Consider the following 24,402-nt stretch of genomic DNA (forward strand, 5'->3'; position numbering starts at 1 on the left):
TAAATTTAGTTCTTCACTTTTATTTGTATATTTTTAACAAATTTTGTACTGTATTTATCAAGAAAAAAGCCATGTCCAACTTGTACCAGCGAATTGTTCAACTTGTAACACTATGTCCAACTTGTATCACTTTAACCTAATTGCTTTTGGCTAAAGGCCTCTACACATTGGGAGCAATTTTCGTCAAAAATTGTATTTTTGAAGGAAATTGCCTGCACTGCTGTAGGCAGAACTGTCAAAATTCTGTCAAAAATTTGTCAAAAATGCAATTTTTGACGAAAATTGCTCCCAATGTGTAGGGGCCTTTAGGCTAATTTTTCGATTAACCAAATCGACAAACGAAACTGTAACCACTTATCACTGGTTTGGTTACCCTGGGTTACGTTCAAGAATTGGACCTTAACTGTGCTCACGCATTTCAATAATTTCATTTCGATCTATTCAAAAAACTAAAGAATGACAATAATTATTCATATTGTTTAGAAATAAAAGTTGAATTAATTAACAACTTAATTTTAATAAAATCTTCAGTTTACATTACAATAAAAAAATATCACGGAAATTGGATGAATTGATTTGATTGAATTTTTTGTACGTAAACCGTTGCAACTGCATCAACTTCAAAAAGCGCGCGAGTACTAAAATTGTCCCACTTGTTCCCATCAGGCAACTCAGAAAATTCCAACGCCTCTGCGAAGGAGAAGAAGAATTATCGAATTCGGGGAGACTGCAATTTCGCCATCTCTCTTTTATTTGTCGTTCCACATGTTGAAGAATCATCGCAAGTAAATTCCTAATGTATACACTCGTATTGTTCAAAATTCGGCGAAAAAACCTGTGCTAAGTGCAAAGCGTAAATCATAGTTGCATATTTGTGTGAAAAATTGCGTAAAAGTGAGGGGCAAAGTGTACAAAAGAGCAGTGGAAAAATTGGAGAATTCCTCGTGGGAAGGTGAAGTTAGCCATCAACGGGGGCACACCATACGACTTTTCCGTGTGCCAGAGTGAGACAGAATAACATTCTCTCTTCAACGCCATTTTGCCACGAAACCCTTTTTTTCTTAAATATTTCGAGAGGAGATACTTATTACCAGCAAAAATTTACTAGGCCACAGAGATATCAAATTGAGGACAGAGAGTATTCTTGGCTAGTTTTATTTAGGTTTGAGTGAAGGGACAATTGTTTGGAATTGTCCAGTGCATCTAGTGTTCATAAGCGCATTTTTGTGTGAAAGCAGGAAAAACGGGAAAGCAAGTGGAAAAAATGTCGAACGAGGAGACGTCTGCTGATCGCAATGTGGAGATATGGAAGATTAAGAAGCTCATAAAAAGCCTGGAAATGGCCAGAGGGTGAGTCTATAGCTATCCAATCATTCCCAATCATCTCCAAAACGTGGAAAATTTGACCATGGAAATTTTCCCTGAATAATTTCGACTCTGTGAGAGAGGGAGAGAGAGAGAAAGAGAGAAACTAGATGAGCCAGACTAATGTGCGATTGTGTGTGTGACGCGATACGAAAAACGTCATGTTACGTTACACCGAAATTTTTCCATAGCCTATGCGACAGCGCACAATAATTCCCCCAAAAAATGAAACTTTTCGCCATATAAATTTCACAAAATTTTTCCCATCTTTTCACCTTTCACTCGTACTCTTGCTTTTCTCCGCTTCAAATAAACACAATATATATCAAATTGATTAATTTTGCATCAATCAGAGGCATGCTGAGTATGTGGCCCTGAATGAAAAGTGCTAAAAATAAGGGGTGCACTCGTGTAGGAACCTTTTATGTAATTAATGCTAAAATAACCATCCATTCGTAGAGGTTTTGTGTGCAGGAAACGTGACAAAGAACGGTCGATATTCATGTAATTAAAATATTTCAGTAAAATGCACAACAGGATTCAAACAGGACATTTAAAATTAATCTTGGATTACCTAGATGATCTTGTATTTCTTCCCATATTTTAGTAAATTTAAAATAATAAATAAACTAACAAAATCTCTGCTAAGTTTACAATATGCAAATATGTATAGATTTCTGTAAAATTTACAAGGGATTTGTAACAAAAATTTCAAGAAAAAAACATTAGAAATTTGTAGGTAAGAAGTGTTTTGGGACAGAAAAATTCAGTACTAAAATGGTTAAAATGTCCCAAATGGGTTGATGTCTATGGTGGAACATTCAAAAAGGATCATATTTTTTGTAATGAAATCACAAATGAGGACATTCACGCTGTCGTATTATGCCCTAGACGCACTTACGACTTAAGCCGAGAGACGGCTTAACGTAATTATAATCAAAATAATGATTAGTTTAAATCCCCATCAGTTTCTCACTAACTGAGTGAGCCGTTTCTAGGTACAAGCCAAGAGACTGATGGAAATGTAATCTGTAGGGGAATTCTGTAAGAGTCTGACAGTGTCATATGATAAATTTAATATTTTTCATGTGGAAAATTCGAAAAAATTAATTAAAAATTAGGGGTCCCGGTCAAAATCCCGAACGCGAAAATTTCGAATTCTTAACCCTTTAAGGACGATTGGAACACCGGTGTCCCAAAAAGAAAATAATTTTTCCTGACTACCTAAAGCAGACCTGTGCTCGTTAAAAGTCGTGTAATATCGGAAATTTTGTGTTGATAATTTTAATGGAAAACAGATAGCCATACTGGTAACACTAATCCCGCTCATTCAGGGTGCCATGATAAATATTTTTGCGCCAAAAAGACATAACAGAAATAAAAACTCATATACAGTAGACTCTTCGATATCCAGCACTTCGATATCCGGGTGACAGCTGCCAAACACTGGCGGTTGATATATTCAAAATTATTTTCAATAAACATGAAGTTTGTCCAGAGTGAATTAAAGTATTATTAACATTGTATCGAAGTTTTTAATACATAATTGTGATAAAAAATGAAACATAAGCACACCATGAAGAAAATTCTCTTTTTCTTTGTCAGACAGAAAATAAATTCACACTGCACAAAATAGAAAAACCGTTGATCATTCAAAAAACCTAAATGTCATTTTGTCCCCCAGTCAGCCGGATATCGAAGAGTCTACTGTAGAAAGAAATTGTCTTCTTGATATTTTTGTCAGAAGACGGATAGCTGTTCACTACACATCCTTTTACTTGAATCTTGCGGAAATACAAAGAAATTAATTGCAAATATCACTCTTCAAATGGAAAGTTCTTAAATCGCGCGCAATTCAACTGTGAGAGAGAGATAGAGACACAAATAACTCACTTGACAAACGTCTTGTGGCGCTGCGGTTTCAAAAAATCACTGAAATGCGACAAAATATTTTCTTCTCTATTTTATCCTTATTAGCAGGTCATGTCCCTTCTTGTAATATCTACTTTTGCATTCCTTATTAACCAAAATAGTGTTGTACAAAAGGGTTTTTCTGAAACCTATCTTGAATTTTGGGACAGCTCAAAAGAATATGAATCTTCCAACTCAAAATTTCATCCCAATGTTTTTGTTGTAATATCGACAATTATTCACAATTAATTCAAATAAATGTATTCAACTAAATTATTAAAGGGTTTTTTTTTTGTGAAAATGACTTAACTCTAAGAAATTAAACAATTTTCACATTAAAAAACCTCTCATTTTCTCTACGTGAATTTTCGCGGCATTTCGAAGAATGCTAACAGGCACCACCAAATTCACTTCGACTTTTCTTTTAGCTCAGGCCTCAACTAAAGTTATTTTTTCCTTATGTTTGTACGTAATTACAAAGCAGAAGGTTCAACGAATCTAGGATATTTTTTTGCCAGTCTCCAGCTCTTAAAAATGGCGAGTTCTTGAATTCTCATAATGAAAAATGATTTTAATTTTTTTTATACTTCCAATTTTTTTAAGCAAACCCCTTCTGAGAATAAAAACTGCAGTACTCATACGTCACATTTTTCAATTGACTTCATAATTATTATTCATTGTTATTGTTAGAAAAATTACATAAAGATTTGGGCTATTTTTGTCCCTATCGCACGTAGAGGTAAAAAATACACCGAATCAGACTCTGTTGAACTTTCCAAAGTTAAGATGTAAAACGTTTCACAAATTTTGTTTATCAGTTTAATTTTTTTTTGTTGATTTTCGGTCCTTAAAAAGTGTTTCGTCGTTAAAGGGTTAAAAATGTCATAGTTACTCCCATGATTGCGCCCGCGCTTGTTGGATGCAAGGGGAAATTTTCTGTGTTTTGGGAAATTATTCTACAGGATTTTGAATATTCGGGATTTTGGTTTTTGGGCGTTCTGGATATTGTCTTTCAGAATTTTGGCTTTCGGGATTTTGGCGTTCGGAATTTTGGCGTTCGGAATTTTGGGTAAAATCTCAGCTACCATAAGCTTATCTGGGCGTCTTTCCCAAGCATACATTTTTTTCTGAACAGAGGAAATATTCGGTTAGTGAAAAGCTAAGAGCTAAGAGCTTTTTCCACAAAAGTGATTGAAATTTAGTATGAGTCTAATAGTGTAAATAAATTCAAAGTAGAACAAATTTACACTATTGGATTCTGATACATATCGTATACAATTGGAATCGGATTAACAATTCTGAGTTACATTTTTCTTTTTCAAGAAAGTGCTTCCATCTAGGTGACAGAAACAAATTCAGGATTTTTCCTTAGATGGTTAGAATATCAATCTGCATCATCTTCTTGAATGTCCTAAGCCCGCGATCCTGATAGGGATAAGCAAGTGGTTAAAAATGAATAACATAACATATCTCATAAGAAAACAAATCGTTAATTTCAATAGAGTTTCATTTTGATAAAAGTCTAAACATTTTCCAAACGTTGATGACAACTATTTGACTTTTTTTTATAAGTTAAAAATAAATTCTCTCTTTGTCAAAACAATTATTTTAATGATGATATTTTTTTATACTCTTCCGTTATCTTGACGTATTTATTAGACCATAATTTTTTTTCTGTTTTTTACAACATTGTAAACTACAATTTCTATAAATAAAGTCAAAAAGGCTTTCCTTGGTCTATTCAGCTTTTCATGAATGAAATAAATTGTTGTTTTTTTTGTGAATTAAAAATAAGATTGGGTCACCGTATTTTTATGGGAAGTGATTTGAGTAATCTCTAGACAACCTATAATTCGTTCTTTCCACTGTGCTCAGCGATGTCTCTGATGACTTTCACTTTTCGTATTGATTTGAAAAGATACTATAATCACACTTAATACCACGCATTCACCTTAGTGTCTATTTTGGTCACTTCAAAAATACTCAAAGATCATTAAATATTCTTGCTTTTAAGGAAGCAGCTATTTCATTTATCAATGATTAGGGGAAAGCATGCTACCTTCGGACGATTCTAGCTTCGGAAAACTCAATTGTTTTCTATGTTCTTAATGGATTTCATCAGTAGCTTTTTCTGAAAATTTTAGGCATTGGATTAGTTATTAAAATATAATATTATAATTTGCCAAACTAGTTTAAAACGTATTGAAGAAAATCTATCTTTAGTTATCGGAAGGTACCACGCTTTCCCCTACATTTTTTAAATTATTCTACTTCACAAAAAAAAAATACAATTTATTTATTTTTAATATTTCACGTTTCCATTCGCAGGAATATCCATTACTTAACATTGAAAAAAAATGTACTGACCATTTTTACCAATCTACTGTTCAATCTGCTTCGGTCCTAATTTTTGAATATTTGAGAGTGACGGGAATTATTAATTTTATTTGGAATAAAATCAGGCCTATTTTTAATGTATAAACTGAGATCGAGAATCTTCGTTTTTTCCATTTTGTTTTTTACACCTTTGCTCTTCCCAGTTTGTCTTTGGAATCTTTGTCTTCGATAATTTTTGTTTTTTGGAACCTTCGTCTTTGGAAATCTTGTCTTTTATACATTTTGCACAATTTTCGTAAATTTTGTCTGTAACACATTTTGCACAAGTATATTCTATAACTTTCCAAAAATTTTCCTTTTCTCAGAAAGTTTCCCTTTGCCCCAAAGGACGAAACTAAAAACATCCCAAAACAGAGAATTTCCCTTTTCAGCAAAAGACGATACTAAAAACCTCCCAAAAACGGAAAATTTCCCTTTGTCCCGACAGGCGATACTGATAACTTCCCAAAACACGGAAAATTTCCCTTTGCCCAAAATGACGAAACTAAAAATTTCCCAAAACACAAAATTTCCCTTTGCCCCAAAGGACGAAACTAAAAGCTTCCCAAAACACAGAGAATTTCCGTTTGTCCCAAAGGACGAAACTACAAATTTCCCAAAACACAGAAACTTTCCCTTTGCCTAAAATGACGAAATTAAAAATTTCCCAAAACACAGAAAATTTCCCTTTGTCCCAAAGGACGATACTAAAAACCTTCCAAAAACAGAAAACTTCCCTTTGCCCCAAAGGACGAAACTAAAAGCTTCCCAAAACACAGAGAATTTCCGTTGGCCCAAAATGACGAAACTAAAAACCTCCCAAAAACAGAAAATTTCCCTTTATCCCAAAGGACGAAACTAAAAACTTTCCAAGACACAGAAAATTTCCCTTTGCCCCAAAGGACGAAACTAAAAATTTCCCAAAACACAGAAAATTCCCTTTTGCCCCAAAAGACAAAACTAAAAACGTTCCAAAACACAGAAAATTTCACTTTGCCCAAAATTACGAAATTAAAGATTTCCCAAAACACAGAAAATTTCCCTTTGTCCCGACAGGCGATACTGATAACTTCCCAAAACTCAGGAAATTTCCCTCTGTCCCAAAGGACGATACTAAAAGCTTCCCAAAACACAAAATTTCCCTTTGTCCCAAAGGACAAAACTAAAAACTTCCCAAAACACAGAAAATTTCCCTTTGCTCCAAAGGACGAAACTAAAAGCTTCCCAAAACACAGAAAATTTCCCTTTGCCCCAAAGGACGAAACTAAAAATTTCCCAAAACACAGAAAATTCCCTTTTGCCCCAAAAGACGAAACTAAAAATTTCCCAAAACACAGAAAATTTCCCTTTGCTCCAAAGCACGAAACTAAAAAGTTTCCAAAACACAGAAAATTTCCCTTTGCCCAAAATGACGAAAGTAAAAACTTCAAAAAAACACCATTGCATTTTAATATCATTATTTTTTGTTTAAAATATATGAAGGACAAGATTTCCAAAGATAAACTGGGAAAAACAAAATGGAAAAAACAAAGATTCCGCAAACCATATAAACTAAATCAATGTTTAATGGATTATCTAAAACTTTTTTTTTGTAGAATTAGTAGAAAATCTAAAGCCTTTCAACTTTTTACAATAATAAAAATTTCTCTATTTGCCGCTGGTGGCGCTAAAGTCACATGATGCATATGCTTTTTGTTTGTAAACATGTCCACCCCGGGGAATTGAATGAAAAATATATTCGCAATAGAAATATTTTGTTTGTATTACAATGGTATGATTGTCTCTGTGAATGGCAGGAATGGAACCAGCATGATATCGCTGATAATACCGCCGAAGGATCAAATTTCACGTGTGAGCAAAATGTTGGCTGATGAATTTGGAACGGCGTCAAATATCAAGTCACGTGTTAATCGTCTGTCAGTCTTGGGTGCCATAACATCAGTGCAGCATAGACTTAAATTGTACACCAAAGTGCCTCCCAATGGTCTCGTAATATATTGTGGTACGATTGTGACGGAGGAGGGAAAGGAGAAGAAGGTCAACATTGATTTTGAACCATTCAAGCCGATTAATACCTCGCTATATCTCTGCGACAACAAATTCCACACGGAAGCACTGACAGCCCTCCTGGCTGATGACAATAAATTTGGTTTCATCGTGATGGATGGCAATGGGGCACTATTTGGCACACTCCAGGGCAATACACGTGAGGTACTGCACAAATTTACAGTGGATCTGCCGAAGAAGCACGGTCGTGGTGGACAGTCGGCATTGCGTTTTGCCAGATTGCGCATGGAAAAGCGACATAACTATGTGAGAAAAGTGGCTGAAGTTGCCATTCAGCTCTACATTACAATTGATAAGCCAAATATAGCTGGGCTGATTTTGGCTGGAAGTGCTGACTTCAAAACTGAACTCAGTCAGTCAGATATGTTTGATAGTGTAAGGAAAACAAAATTAATTTATTTACATCAGTGATTTTTTTCCTTATTTACAAAATTATTTTGCATTTGCAGAGATTGGCAATGCGAATCATCAAATTGGTGGATGTTTCGTATGGTGGTGAGAATGGATTTAATCAGGCAATTGAACTGGCAGCTGAATCCTTGGCTAATGTTAAATTTATCCAAGAGAAGAAGCTCATTGGTCGATACTTTGATGAAATATCCCAGGTAAGGTTTTTTGAAAAATTAAATTTGATTTTTTTATTAACAGCGATGGGAAAGTATTCTACCTTTCCGGATTTATTGAAATTGTTACCTTGATACTCTGCCCTTGAAATTGGTTTCGGGTATTTTTTTCTGGTAAATAGCAAAGAAGCTTTGCGAATTGCTCGAATTCGGGACTTATGTTCTGTACCTTAAATGTGCTGTGGTACTTTTGATCCGTCAAAGTACTCGTACTATTGACTTTGAATACAACCAATTTGACCGATTTAGAAATCACTCAAAAGATTGTCCATAAAAAATTAGTTACCGGTTCTTAATCGGGTTTTCCCGGTTCAGAATCGATTGGAACCAGTTCAGACCTGTCAGCAATTCCAAGACCTTTCCAAGGAGCCCAAATATGATGCGATTCGGTTGAGAATGTGCTCCCTTTAGTCTTTTTAACATTTTACCTTGAAAAATCTTTATTACACTGAGAAAAAAACGGGGGTAGGGTGGAATAACCGGCTATCGCCATGTTTAGGAAAAAATTAAATTCATTTAAGAGGATCGTCAAGGAAAAAAAAGCTCCAGATTCAAGCTCTCGCGGAGCTACTCAAAGCATCCGTGATGTCCCCTGGTGGTGAAAAGAGTCATCACCCGCCATCAGCTGTCTCGTTTTTTCTACTGTTTTTTGTTCACGCTCATCGTCTGTCTATTTTTCTCCGAAGCGCTCCCCAGACCCAGAGCACACAAAAAACTCATTGAAAAGGTTGAAAACCCAAAGGCAGATTTTTAGCCTTGCGATGCATTATGAGATTTTGTGAAGGAAAGAAAAAATGAGACATGCATGTTTTACGCATATCTTTGTCTCTAAAAATTGATAAAAAAAAATTAAATTTTCAAGTGACAAAATTTCTATTTTTATTTTCTTCATAGTCCAAAATTTCTATTTCTTCAAAGAACACGTGCATTTGACACATTTGAAAGATAGGGGGAAACAGGTTTGTTTTTTGGCCTTTTTTTTGGTACGGGAAAGTCAAACTAATAAATAATTAACATGACCTTTATTTTTCCTCCATTCTTTCCAAAAACCATGTTCTTCTTGGGAATCTTTAAAAACGCATCCTGCGATTTTTTTATTTTTAAATATGTTTTAGAGGCCGACTCGGTGATAATTTCATATAAGAAAATACTGTTGAATCAAAGATTTTTCAAGGTCAAAGGTTAAAAATGCTCTATAGAGAGCGTATTTTTAAACCGAATAGGGTGACATTTGGTATAGTTCCAAAGGTCATGCAATTTTTTACAATTCTGAAAAGGGTATAATTTTTTATGAATCCATATAATAAACCAGTTATGAAACTATAACTAATTTTAATCTGAAGTCCAATTGTAGTATTGTTAGCAAATTGCACAATCACAGTAAAAACTTTTGGACACTGACCAAAATATTGGTAAAAATTTTCTTTAGAACAATTTGTTACAGAACAAATATGTACCTAAAAAAGATATTTATTCGTTCCAATATTTTTTTTCTTTACGGTTTTGTTAAGAATAGTGACAATTGTGTAAAAGTTTTCTTTTAGAACCGTTTCGATACGGTGGAATACCTACAAATTTCAGTAGATTTCGTTTTATACAAATTTGATCTGTGAGTTGGAATAGAATTTTGTTGCGCTCTACTGTTTTGTTCCCACTGTCAGGAACAAATTTGTAGATTTTTTTTATAAAAATACTATCTCTACATTTGTAACATATTCGTTTCAAAAATTTTCGGTATCCGTGGACGATTTAATTTTTGGAACAAAAATCGTTACTAATATGGGGAATCCTTTTGCCTCTCTTAAAAAGTACAAATTTGTTGCTAAAAGTCGGAACCAAATCGTCAGTTGCCTCAGCAACTGTGCTAACTGCATCTGCTTTGTGTCTGTATTCATTGCAAACGCCGCGCAGCGATGCGTTGCTTACAACGAATGCTGACACAAAGCAAATGCAGTTAGCACAGTTGCTGAGGCAACCGACGAAATATAGACATTTTGTTCCAATTATCGGGAACAAATTAATGCAATTTAAAAGATCTCGTCCGTTTCGTCTAACAGTTAAGGTCTATAGTTAAGGTGCCAGTGCTGGTAACAGGAGGGGAAAAATCTCGCCAATCTCGAATTAAAAAAAAGTGAAACCGTAAATATTATAGCTTGAAAAATGCCACAAATTTAACGTCCTTCTTGCTGCGATGGTGACTTTCGGAACAAATTAGTTACTAATATTGAAAATCTTTTTGTTACTCCTTGAGGGTACAAACTGGTTTATTATATGGATTCATAAAAAATTATACCCTTTTCAGAATTGTAAGAAATTGCATAATCATTGGAACTATACCAAATGTCACCCTATTCGGTTTAAAAATACGCTCTCTAGAGCATTTTTAACCTTTGACCTTGAAAAATCTTTGATTCAACAGTATTTTCTTATATGAAATTGTCACCGAGTCGGCCTCTAAAACATATTTAAAAATAAAAAAATCGCAGGATGCGTTTTTAAAGATTCCCAAGAAGAACATGATTTTTGGAAAGAATGGAGGAAAAATAAAGGTCATGTTAATTATTTATTAGTTTGACCTGCCAAGATTGTAAAGTTTTTAAATTTCGAATCGTAAGGGTTAGGGGAAAGAACTGTCCTTTCGCACGTTCATGCCTGCGAATAGCGTGATTTTTCTTTTATTTTTCCTAAGAGACTTATAAATAATTATCACATAATCATAAATATTGATGATAAGCTAACTAATATTTAATAGAAATGTGTAGGGGAAGGTCGTCTGCCTTCAAACGAAAAATGTAGTTCCAAATTTAAGATTTTTTTCTGAAGAATCCACAAAATGGATTTTATTTTCTATACTACACCAAAAAATTCTCTTGTTCATTCGGCGTATATGATTACCTCATTGAGCACTTACAAGTCCTCAGTTTTTCCTTCTGAGGAAATTAAAAAAGTGATGTCGATTTGTATAAAGGCAGCTGGCATAGTCTGCCTTTAAACGCGAGGCAGCTACCTTTAAATGTTTTTTTTTTCACTGAGAATATCAAATCAATAAAACTAAATGGGCTATAAATGATTAGATTGAAGCCTAACGCACTCACTAAAATCATCACTGCAGTCAAAAGACATTAAACAATAACTTTTCTTCACATTTTTCTGAAGCACTGTTTTGCACTTGAAAATTTGGAAGAAAAAGCCATTAAAGTTGACAATTGTCAACTTGAAACATCCCGGCCGGAGCAAGATAGCGGGTTATAAGTATTTGTATGACGTTCGTCAGAGAAAAGTAGGAGTTCGATTTCACATGTTTTGATGTATGGAAAGATAGGATTTAAAGGCACACGACATTAGCATTTAAAGGCTGCTGCAGGGTGATATTTGCAAATTTTTGCCACCCACAAAAATTGTGTCATCTGAACCAAAATGTATTACAAGAAATATTAAGCCTGATTAACCTTCTATGTGTCACAATGGAAGATTTATTTGTAAAATGATTTTTACTATGAAAAATCACATGATTTGTGGAACATCAAAATTACAGTTTAGAGCTCATTTTCATTTTTTTTGATCTAGCATCTAGGAAATAGGAGCTAGGCTCTCCATTTTTTGATGATTTGTGAGGATGATGGATAGCTACCTAATAGTTAATAGAATATAATTTATGCTTTTGAGAACAACGAAAAAATCGCAACATTTAAAGGCTGCTGCATTTAAAGGCAGACGACTTTCCCCTAAGTCTCATACGAAAAATAAAAGAAAATTCCCATTATTCCAAGGCATGAACATTCGAAAGGAGAGTACTTTCCCGTACCAAAAAAGGCCAAAAAATAAACCTGTTTCCCCCTATCTTTTAAATGTGTCAAATGCACGTGTTTTTTGAAGAAATAGAAATTTTGGACTATGAAGAAAATAAAAATAGAAATTTTGTCACTTGAAAATTTAATTTTTTTTGTTATCAATTTTTAGAGACAAAGATATACGTAAAACATGCATGTCTCATTTTTTCTCTCCTTCACAAAAGTTTCATTTCAAAATCGGGTTTTCTATTGTAATCTCGAAATCATGTTATGCTTTTTCGCTACTTTTAGGTTTATTTTGTAACTTCGCGGATCGTGGTGTGTTCGTGGATTTTAGTGGGTCGCGGAATTTTTCGTGTATTTGCGTGGATCGCGGTGTTGCTCCCGGATTTTCTCGGATCGCGGAATCGTTCACGAATTTTCGCGAACCGCGAAATTTTTCGCGGATCGCGGAATCTCTTGCGGACCGAAGAATTTCTGACGGATTTACGCAGCCGGCAGAATTTATTGTGGATTTTCCCGGACCGTGGATTTTTTCGCGGATTTTTGAAGATCGCAGTATTACTCGCGGATTGCGGAATAGTTTCTGAGCCATTTTGGCATTAAAGTTTTACATGTATTTTTGTGCATTTCTGACAATCGAATTTGCACTTTTCAATTTTCAACGACCTCGAGTTGCACGCATTTCGAGGTTTCCTGAAATAAATCTCAGCTAGCATAAGGTCATCTGGACTTCGATTTTGCCCCCAATTCGAATTTGCAATGAAAGAATCACACATAGCATAAGCCCATTTAGGCTTATCACTGACTTTTTTCTTCTCCGAGAAAAATTATATCCGCATATTATGTAGTCACCGATATTAGCTGGTTTTGTGAAATGCCCATCCCATGACGATTGACGATTCATAATTTTTACGATTTTCTACAATTCTTTGAAACAACGAGACTGATCGTGAAAATCATAAAAATTCGCTCAGCTGTAATTCATAAGATTTCTCACACAGGGGATGAGTTTTGTTGTTTTGTATTCTTTTTTCTCCTCCGCCTGATCGCAAAAAACTGCAGGCGTGCTGAAGGTCAGAGAGAAAAGGAAAGACATGGTGAAAAATGCGACGCGTAATCTTGTGGCGAATTGCTGAACAATTTTGAGTAGAATTTCTCGGAAGCTCGGAAAGCTATCAAAAGCTCATGAAAATTTCCAATTTGGAGCATGTTGTTTAAAATTTAATTGCAAAAAAACTATTAGGAGTTTCTCCAATTCTAATGTACCATTTGAAAGCTAATGAAATGTAGATTGGTACAAAAATAATTATTAATTCGGAAAAAATGATATTCTCGGTACAAAGATGCAATGAAAACTGTCATTTTTTGGACAATTTTCAATTGAAAAATACTTGGAAAATTTGTATGAAAAGTGAAAGAAGTGAAACAGGCATTTTGTAGAGCATGTCTTTAGGAACAAAATTAAAAAAAAAATATACCTCTCTATCTTTCATATTATAGGAGATAATGCAGCTTCTTTGTGGCATGTTTTAGGAGTATACGAATGTTTGGAAAATTATATTACGAAAGCAAAACAGTTTTTCAAAAAATTAAAACAGGGAATTCAAAGATAATATAAAAAACTACCCTCAGTTAAATTTTCAAGGAAATATCTCAAAAATTGTAAGACTTGATACACTTTTAATTTTGGGTTTTTGTATGGAAACGCCATTTTCTGGCTTTTCGATCCTCTTAATCATAACTTTTGAATCCTTGTTACAAGATAAGTCAAATTTGACACAAAGTTACTTAGATGTATTGGCTCTAGATACGTGAAAACAATAATCCTAGAGCATAACGCTGGACTACTTAAAAAACTGATTTTTATTAATAATGCAAAAATAACCATTTCGTCGCCACTTTTTACCACTTTTCGCCAGTTTTATAAAATTTGTAACCACTTCTCGCCACCCACTTGAAAAGAACCACACTCTTTCCGTACAGAAGTAGATCTTGAAAAATTCGAAAATCTATTTGAAGATCCAAAAAGAGCCTGATCACAAGTAGATTTTGATTCTCCAATAGTGTCTTGGATGAAAGGTAAATGGAACTCTATTTGCACAAAAAGTCGTTGAAGTTCGAAGAATTCAAATTCAATTTCGAATTTTCATAATAAATTTTCGAACAAGTTGGGGAAAATTTATCAAATATCACACTAAAAAGCTCGCAAAGGAATTACTCCATGATTATGGAGTGATTAAATACTGGGGCGAGAACAGTAAACGTCGTTGTTCAGTTTTTTTCCTCATAACAATGTGAAGACCGTCACATTTTGACACTTGAGCACTTCGAAATTCGAACAGGATGTAACTTCCGCCACCTTGCGAAAGTATTAAGAAGTAAGAAAGTCTCTTTTTTGGATCTTCAAATAGATTTTCGAATTTTTCAAGATCTACTTCTGTACGGAAAGAAAAGAGACTTTCTTACTTCTTAATACTTTCACAAGGTGGCGGAAGTTACATCCTGTTCGAATTTCGAAGTGCTCAAGTGTCAAAATGTGTCGGTCTTCACATTGTTGTGAAGAAAAAAACTGAACAACGACGTTTACTTTTCTCGCCCAAGTATTTAATCACTCCATAATCACTGAGTAACTCTTTTGCGAGCTTTTTAGTGTGATATTTGATAAATTTTCCTCAACTTGTTCGAAAATTTAGTAAGAAAATTCGAAATTGAATTTGAATTCTTCGAACATCAACGACTTTTTGTGCAAATAGAGTTCCATTTACCTTTCATCCAAGACACTATTGGATAATCAAAATCTACTTGTGATCGGGCTCACTCGGCTATTTTAGGCAATGCTATGAAAAGAATACATTCACCATTTCTCTTTCCCTGTGATCACTTTATTATTACTCTCTTTAAATGATTTTTCTTCACTTTTATTTGAGAAATCAAATTATGGGGCTTTTGCAGAAAGTAAACAATGAGCCTGCTCACAAGTAGATTTTGATGCTCCAATAGTGTCTTGGATGAAAGGTAAATGGAACTCTATTTGCACAAAAAGTCGTTGAAGTTCGAAGAATTCAAATTCAATTTCGAATTTTCATAATAAATTTTCGAACAAGTTGGGGAAAATTTATCAAATATCACATTAAAAAGCTCGCAAAGGAGTTACTCAGTGATTATGGAGTGATTAAATACTGGGGCGAGAACAGTAAACGTCGTTGTTCAGTTTTTTTCCTCACAACAATGTGAAGACCGACACATTTTGACACTTGAGCACTTCGAAATTCGAACAGGATGTAACTTACGCCACCTTGCGAAAGTATTAAGAAGTAAGAAAGTCTCTTTTTTGGATCTTCAAATAGATTTTCGAATTTTTCAAGATCTACTTCTGTACGGAAAGAATGCAGATTTGACAACTGAGAATGTACGAAGTGAAGTTAGCGTCGTCTATTGAAAAGATATGGCGACAGGTGGTAAAATCAATTCCAGAATATTACCACTTCTCGCCATGCCTCATTTTTATACAAAAATAATATAAAATGAAATATTAATTGACTAAATACAAATTTTATGTATTCCACAAGTGCAATTAAATATTCAATAGACAAATTATTTACCCAAAAAGGTATTTTTGGCCTGATGAAAATTTGACGACACTTAGTACATTTGGTAAGAGATGTTGGATTCGATGCTCTTGCTTAAAATATTGCTCTAAAAAGTGATCAAAATCGTGAATCCAAAACGAATAATTATTATTTTTCGATTCTATGCGTAGAAGCAGAAACAATACAAAAAAATTGCGACTCATTTATTTCATAAATTGCGAAAAATAGCGATTTCAATGTAAGTGGCGAGAAGTGGGGCACTGGCGAGAACTGGTGATTCCACCCTACGGATAACTTTTTTTCCTCATAACTTTAACACTTTTCAGGTGTAAAAATATGTCAACATTTTTAAATGGTAATTTTACACCTTTTCAATGGTAAAATTAACATGAAAAGGGGTAACTTTAACCCCTAATACACATAAAAAGCATAATATTTACACCGATTTCGGATCAATTCTGAAGGGTAAAATAAACATTTTCAGAATGTTATTTTAACTTTTTCGGATTTCTTTCAGTGTAGGAATGATTCAACTTTCAACATTATTTTCATATATGCACTGAGTGAGAGAAATTCTAAAAAGTTAAAATCACATTCCGGAAATGTTTATTTTACCTTGCAGTATTGATCCGAAATCAGTGTAAATATTACCCTTTTTAGGTATATTAGGGGTTAATGTTATCCTTTTTCGTGGTAATTTTACCCTTAACCCTCTAACGGTGTTTTTTTTAATATGCGAAAATAAGTTCTAAAACAATGTTTTCTAAGATAATTATGATCCACTAAAGTCGAAAAAACCATCAATTCTTCATTATCTTTTTTAGTTTAGGCGCTAGGTGAGACAATATAAAAAATTTTTGAAACTCTTTGCTTCTAAAATTCACATTTTTAGTTTTTTCAATTTTTTTTAAATAAAATATACAAAGTAGAATGACATATCTTTCAGTAAAAAATAAATTTATGTTAGTCAGATAACTTTAAATCGGTATTTTTATGGAAATTGAAAATGAGTTTTTTTGCACAAATATTTTTTGTTGCTTTTTCTCTGACCTGTCACACAAAACTGGGAATAGCAACAAAACGAAGAGTCAAAATGAATTCAAACTTTCAAGAGATGTTTATAAGACTATTACCGAGGACACTATAGCACTTTTAAATAAATAAAACCTTTATTGTCGCTGTAAATGTGATTTTTGTGAAGACCGCCTGGATGCGGTCTTACCCATTAGAGGGTTAACTAAATAATAAAACTATGGTATAGAAAATGTATAAATATAATAATTTAGTACTGTATTTATCATGAAAACAATGACGTTTCCATTTGGAGTAGCGAAAAATTTCCATTTGGAGCAGGTTTTGAATTAGCTTAATTTACCCAAAATCTTTCCGTACAGAAGTAGATCTTGAAAAATTCGTAAATATATTTGAAGATCTAAAAAAAGAGACTTTCTTACTTCTTAATACTTTCGCAAGGTGGCGGAAGTTACATCTTGTTCAAATTTTGAAGTGCTCAAGTGTCAAAATGTGACGGTCTTCACGTGAGGAAAAGAACGGAAAAACGACGTTTATTGTTCTTGCCTCAGTATTTAATCACTCCATCCATAATCACTGAGTAACTATTTTGCCAGCTTTTTATTGTGATATTTGATAAATTTTCCCCACCTTGTTCGAAAATTTAGTATGAAAATTCGAAATTGAATTTGAATTCTTCGAACTTCAACGACTTTTTGTGTAAATAGCGAGTTCCATTTACCTTTTATCCAAGACACAATTGGAAAATCAAAATCTACTTCTGTTTGAACCCAGTCTTTTCGTTTTAATTGTTTATGAATTACAAAAGTCGTGGCTTATTTTTCTTATTATAGAAGAAGCCTTTACAAATCGTAAATTTCAATGATGAGGGTGGTTTTATTCTATTTTATTACAAAATTTTTCTACTGTACAATGAGAATGAAATAGTGAAGTAATGTTAATTGACTTTGTATTCTAAAGAGGGCGTGACTAAAATTGTTTCGGGGCGGAGCCTATGGGAAATAGGAAATAAGTTACACAAAATCGTTGAAAATTGAAACAGGTACTCATTTGTTTTTTTTATTACTAAAAAAAATAAAGGATACTGGAAAGTACTGCTTTGGTGTTGAGGACACCCTAAAGGCCCTCGAATTGGGTGCCGTGGAGATTTTGATCTGTTGGGAAAATTTGGATATTCAGCGGTATGTGTTGAAAAATCATGCAAATTCAACGTCAACAACAGTATTGCATTTGACACCGGAACAGGAAAAGGATAAATCTCATTTTACTGACAAAGAAGTGAGCATAAAGTTGTTGGGATGTGTCCAGTACTGTATAATGTGTATCTCCATTTGATTAAATGCTTGCAGAGTGGTGTGGAAATGGAGCTAGTTGAGTCACAGCCACTCCTTGAATGGTTGGCAAATAATTACAAGAGCTTCGGTGCTACATTGGAAATTATCACGGATAAGTCACAAGAAGGAAGTCAATTTGTTCGAGGATTTGGCGGAATTGGAGGTGAGTTGTTTTTTTTTCTATTTTTTTTTTAATTTTTTTTATAAATTGATATTAACCCAAAAATTTGGTATTAAAAAAATGAAATTTTTTTCTCTATTCCTGCGGCTCGTCAATGGATTTCTTGTGTTTTTTTTTCTTGCAAAAATTAGGCATATTGCGCTATAAAGTAGATTTTCAATCACTTCAAGCAGATGAACCACTTGATGATGTGGATCTCGATGACTATTAGACATAACACAAAAATAATTTTATTAACTCTACCACACTACAAAAAAAAATAACAAAAGAGAATTGAACCATCCAGTGTCAGTCTTTAAGGCAGAAAAGAAAGAAAAACAAATCAATGACTGAACTCTCAAGCGATTTTAGTAAGCAGTTTATGGTTTTAGAGAAAGAGAGTTGATCAACTATTTTAAAAAAAACTTAGAAATGATAATTAGATAAGAAAAAAAAATAATCAAACGACATTTTGAGACGATTTTTGATTTTCACTCATTTGATGAATAATTTTGCAACAACATAACTTCTTTATTTAATTTTTTTGAGTGTGGACTATTTCGATACAAAACAAATGAAGTTGTGAGAAAAATAAAAAAATACGACAATTTCCATCTTCGTAAAGGTATTGTGATACTTTCTATCAAGGATGATTCATGACTTTTTTCATTAGGTTTTTTTGAACGTGTTTTTTTTATATCTTTATTTCTATTAAATCAATTTAAAATTGCACGTGATTTTCTTTTTCTTTGGATTGATATTAGGGTCATTTTGATAAAAGAAAAAACAATTATCACAATTTATTGGATATATTATTTAAAAAAAAAAAAAACAGAGAAAAGAAATTGGTAGAAAGCTTGTCGAATGTTATAGTAATTTGTGAGTTATTTTTTTTTGTTATAGATAGATTTGTATTTCATTTGGAAGAAACGGAGAAAAAATATTTGGGAAAGATATTTGTTAAATTGTTCGTTGATATTCTTATTGTTTTATGCCCTGGTCGTACGATCAGTCTTTTTTAATATAAGATTTTGTGTTATATAAAAAAAATTAGTAGTGGGGCAGTAATGATGGGGCTGTATCAATTTTTGGATATTTTTCTTATCTTTTTGAGGATAAAACCATTGTGTTTCTAAAGCGGTACCTACACTGAGAAAATAAGGGGGTGGAATTAACATTTTTTCCTATTAACTTTGACACTTTTCAGGTGTTAAAATATATCAACATTTTTTAATGTTAATTTTACACCTTTTTAAGGGTAAAATTAACATGAAGAGGGGTACCTTTAACCCCTAATACACCTAAAAAGCATAATATTTACACCGATTTTGGATTGTTTTTGGATTTTGGATCGGTGTAAATATTATGCTTTTAAGGTGTATTATGGGTTAAAGTTAACCTTTTTCATGTTAATTTTACACTGAAAAAGGTGTAAAATTAACATTAAAATATGTTGATATATTTTTACACCTACAAAGTGTTAAAGTTATGAGGAAAAAAAGTTAATCGCACCCCCTTGTTTTGTTAGTGTAAGAACCATAAGAACCATATAAAAAAATGATTTTGTAGGACTTCATTTGAGATTTAATAGATTGAGAAAATATATTCCGATCCTTTCTGGAGCACCCTTCTAGGTCTTACAATGCCTTTTGTCTTTATGCCTTCAAAATTTCGCGTTGAAATAAAAAAAAGAACTTCTAATTTTCTTAAAAGCTTTCTGGAACGCTCTCTGGTTTAAATTGCACTTTGTCTTTATAATCTACCAAAATATCGCGTTGAATTAAATAAAAAAAAACTCTAGTTCTTTACAAGACTTTCTAGGGCGCCCCTTTAGTTCTTAAAATGCATTTTGTCCTTATTCTTAAGCCTTTTTTTAATTCTCTCAGACACTATGGGGTGTCCAAATGGTTCTAAATGCTCTCTTGGTGCCCATAAAGCTCTTAAAATGTATTTTGCCTTTATATTTTTGCAAGATTTCTTGTTGAAGTAAAAAGGGATACTTTAAATTCCGTCATGTGCTTTCTGGGCAGGATAATTTCTAATTTTTGGCAGTTTTTCTTGGCGCCTCTCTTGCTCCTAAAGTACATTTTGTTCTTATATTCTTTCAAGATTCTGATTTGAAATTAAAAAAGAAAACTTTAAAATATTAAATTAAAATTGTGATAAACACGCACAGCTTATTATTTTTATTATAATTATTATTTATTTTAATCAAAGCTGATAGGGTCCGCCCCTCTTACATAGTTTGATTAGAGGAATAAAAAGAAAGTTACAAGCAAAGAAGCAAACAAGCAAAAGAAGCTTAAGCATAAAATGGTTCAGATTATGCATAAAATTTGCATAGCTCAAGCATAAAACGGTTTATATTGTTCTGAAAACGCGCACATTTTATTAAACATAAAACGATTAAGATTAAGAAAACACTGTTAAAAATCTAGATTCTTTGTTTGAGCTATGCAGGACTTATGCCTTGACTTATGCTTAATTTTAACCATTTCTTGAGCTGTGCTCGGCTATGCCGGTTTTGATGAGCACCATCTGTTTCAAGTCTAACAAGTCTTAATCAAAATCTCATTCTTCAAAATTTTAATTTTTTATTGTTGATCAACATTAAATCCTACATTCATTGAAAAGGAGAGCTTCAACTTTTACGTTTAATTTTTATTAAAAATAATCAAAATTTTACTGCATTTTCAAAATTAAATAAAACCTGTTAAACTCAAAAGTAAAAGTTAAATTTTTCAAGGAATATAGTTTAAGGAATTTAGTTAGGGAAATTATTTTTTTTTGCCAAATTTCAATCGAGCGGCAAAACGGTGCTTCTTAAGTAATGGTTTCTTTAGCGGTTTTACTCACTGTAGGCAGTTTTTAGTCATCAGGATTTGTCGAATGCGACATGTAGTGATTGGTACTTCAATATCCTTCCAGTATTTGAGAACTTTTATAAGTAAAAGTCACCGCTTAGCAATAAATTTGTACCAATTCCATATCAAATAACATGTTATTACCTTTAAAAGTGCAGTATTTTCGTCCTTAGGAGTCCTATTTCTTGAAGAATTAATAAATAATGTTACCCAAACGACTCATCCTCTTCGTAAAAGCTTTCACTTTTACACTAATTCCCCTAGAGACTTTGATTAAGCCGTTTTCATTACATAAAAGCTTATGGCCTCTATCAATCACAAATTCTAGTTTTCAAATAAAATTTTCCTACTGTTGAAAGGTTCCAATTTGAATAAAAAGACAGATTTGATCATTTTATTGCCAATATAAACCATTTCTTATTAAAGAATGGTTCTAGAAACATTAAAAAATAAAAATATCTATTTGAATTTCGCACTTTTTCATACCACAAAATTGAATTAACGGCCAGTATGCACGCACGGACGACAGTGAGTGCGGGTCACTACGATAGAAACGGATGTTGGGTAGACGTCTATTTTACATAATAATACTAAGTTGATCCGACCCACCGACCACCCACATACCTATTTCAATATCGATATACCTATTTGAATTTCGCGCACTGTATTTTCGCTAATGCCAGTTGGTTGATTGAAAACATTTATTGTTTCTTCCTTGTGAAAAAAGTGACCCAGTTAGTGCATGCTAACTTGTTTCAGTATTATCATTATTTTATAAATTTTCTTTAATATTTTTGATAATTTTTTTTATATTATGTTTCTGAATGAAACAGTGAATAATTCTATGGATTTAGAAGAAGTAAAAAAGAATTTCATCAGTCCAAAAACAAGCGTTTAAGTAGCACTCTTCGGAAAATGATCCAGTTACCTCACCTTATTATATAAGTTTATCTGGGCTTATCATTGGTCATTTTCTTTGAATTACTTGAACTTTGTGGTCATGTTCTTCATAAAATTTAACGACTCAACAGAAGAGTTATCAGTAGCGAACATTTGACAATTTTTACCGAATTCTTTTCTCTGTTACTTCATTATATATTTTCTTTTAATTTTGTGCAGACGTAGATGACAAATGGATGTGATTTTGCTTAAAGGATTGATAATGGTGATAGATCTAATGATGTTTTTTTTTCTTTCTGTGTTGTCTCCCAAAGGTATTTTACGCTACAAAGTAGACTTCCAGAGTATGCAACTAGATGATATGGATACTGAATGCTTCGACTTAGATGACTACTAAATCAATAAAATTCGCGCAAGAAAATGCAGTGAAGGGGAAAAAATATTGAAAGTAAGAAAAAAATACCATTTTGGATAATTATGATTGTGAATATAATCTTTGTGTTATCGAGAAATTAAAAGGGAGAGAAAGCATCAGATTTTATTCTGGGGGTCTAATCAGTACGTTTAATAGACAGGAAAAAAACTTAGATTTTGTGAGATATTTCGTGTGGAAGCGTGAAAAGAACTTAAGGTGTGAAAGAGGTTCAATAAATAACGCGTAAATAGTCTTTTGATTAATATTTAAAAAAAATACGTACCACCCTCTTGTTCTTACAATTTTTAATAATGGCAAAATATACAAAAAAATTAATTGGCAAGCGAAAAGTCTCAATAGATAAAAGAAATTAATAATTTACTGGAAGTAGATCTACTTATTAATATGCAAAAAAAATTGTTTTCCAGTTTATTTTTTTAAAGTTATTCCAAAATTTTCAGTAAATTTTTATTTTTGTTTTTTTTTGTTGTCGCAAGTCGTGCAATAAGTTGGTTTTTTTTTTGGGAGAAAATTCAATTTTTTCAGCACAGTTCACATGATAAATTTTTGAAGAAAAGTTAAATGTACGAAATAAAATAATTAATTTATTTGTTGTTTCCTTTTTATAAGCCATATTTAAATAATTAGAACGTTTCGTATTTGCGCCTCTTTTGTATCACACGAATATTGCAGAGATGATTTCACTTAAAATAAATATTCTCTTATCACTGTATAAAAAATAAATAAATAAATAAATCAAGTAATACGAATTGATAAAAGCGAAAAAAAATTATTTTGTAAATATTTGTGGAAATTATAAATATTACATGATGAAAGGTATATTGATGAATAAATAAAAGTAGTTGACATGAAGATGAAAGAAAAAACACACATTTTAATTACGGGAAAAAAAATTATTTTTATTCAAAAAATAAAAGTGCTAAAAAAATTATTAGTAAAAAAAAATCATGATATCAAAACAGAGAAACGGAATGACTAAAAAAATACTTAATCATGATTAATCTTTCATCAAACGATAAATTGATTTGAATGTTCGACAAGAATAAATTACACTAATTGAAGCTGATTTATTAGTTCAAAATGAAAATTATGAAATCTGATATATAAATTAAAAAATATATATATATAATTTGTGTGGCAGCAGCAACAAATTTGGTAAGAAAAGAAAAATAAAGAAACAGAATAAACGGTCATTTATACAGAAAAAAGCAATTAGACAATTTTAACCACTTAAAATTTATCACCAATCGTTGCGGTTTCATTTGCATCTTGCTGAAATGTTAGTAAAGTGAATTAATGTGGAGTGCACTAATTAAACTTCTTTCACATTCATTTATTTATCCTTCTACCATCAGTTTTTTTTCACGATGAATACAAAGAAGTGCAAGTGGACAGTGAAGAGAAGTAGTATAAAATGTGATGTTTTCGAATAGAGTCAAATAGATCAGCTAATTGTTTAGTAATCGATGAAATGCAGAAAAAAATCACTAAAAAGATAGTACGATTCTTGTTTATGGTTATCCGAGTGACAAATCGACTTTTGACGTTCTCAGTATCACGTTCAATCTGGTAGGAAAAGTTCTAGTAAAAATTGCAGAAAAGTGAAGTGAACATTCAATGTGACAATCGTGACAATTAGTATTTGAATTTTGGATTCTTAAGGGTAAATAACTCTTGAACAGAGAAAAAAGAAGGTAGAATCATCATAATGGTACGATTTTTAAGGTAAGGGTAAAATTAACAAAATCTTTACCGGTCCATAACCGATTTAAACCGATTTTCAAATCACTCAAAAGATCGTCCAGACTCGCTTAGTACTAATGCAATTAAATTTCGAATAAAAATTATCGGTTTATAACCGATTAGAACCGGTTCATAACCGATTAGAACCGGTTTAGACTTGTCAGAAATTTCAAGACCTTTCTAACAATGCCAAACATGATACCATTA

At 32.5% G+C, this 24,402-nt stretch overlaps 1 protein-coding gene across 2 annotated transcripts; it reads left to right on the forward strand.

The window, feature by feature from the left end:
• Window positions 1–684: 684 nt before the first annotated feature.
• LOC129802971 (eukaryotic peptide chain release factor subunit 1) lies at window positions 685–23,660 on the forward strand. 2 transcript variants are annotated; one of them, XM_055849239.1, is made up of 6 exons: window positions 685–1,350; window positions 7,449–8,094; window positions 8,169–8,324; window positions 17,839–18,036; window positions 18,108–18,255; window positions 18,405–18,685. In XM_055849239.1, exons 1-6 carry the CDS (start codon window positions 1,265–1,267, stop codon window positions 18,482–18,484), a joined length of 1,314 nt encoding a protein of 437 aa, XP_055705214.1. In that variant the 5' UTR covers window positions 685–1,264; the 3' UTR covers window positions 18,485–18,685. The 2 variants fall into 2 exon arrangements, with proteins under 2 accessions (XP_055705214.1, XP_055705213.1); XM_055849238.1 differs by lacking the exon at window positions 18,405–18,685 and adding an exon at window positions 22,331–23,660 and having other exon boundaries at window positions 695–1,350.
• The last annotated feature ends 742 nt before the right edge of the window (window positions 23,661–24,402 follow it).

The sequence above is a fragment of the Phlebotomus papatasi genome, chromosome 2, assembly GCF_024763615.1.
Source record: "Phlebotomus papatasi isolate M1 chromosome 2, Ppap_2.1, whole genome shotgun sequence".
In the NCBI taxonomy this organism is placed as follows: domain Eukaryota; kingdom Metazoa; phylum Arthropoda; class Insecta; order Diptera; family Psychodidae; genus Phlebotomus; species Phlebotomus papatasi.

What these genes read in the sequence shown, in the direction of transcription:
- LOC129802971 (XM_055849238.1), top strand. Translation starts at nt 1,265, where the DNA reads ATGTCGAACGAGGAGACGTCTGCTGATCGCAATGTGGAGATATGGAAG. An exon ending in AGCCTGGAAATGGCCAGAGG is followed by an intron (nt 1,351 to 7,448) that starts GTGAGTCTATAG and finishes TGTGAATGGCAG; the next exon opens with GAATGGAACCAGCATGATAT. An exon ending in AGTCAGATATGTTTGATAGT is followed by an intron (nt 8,095 to 8,168) that starts GTAAGGAAAACA and finishes TTGCATTTGCAG; the next exon opens with AGATTGGCAATGCGAATCAT.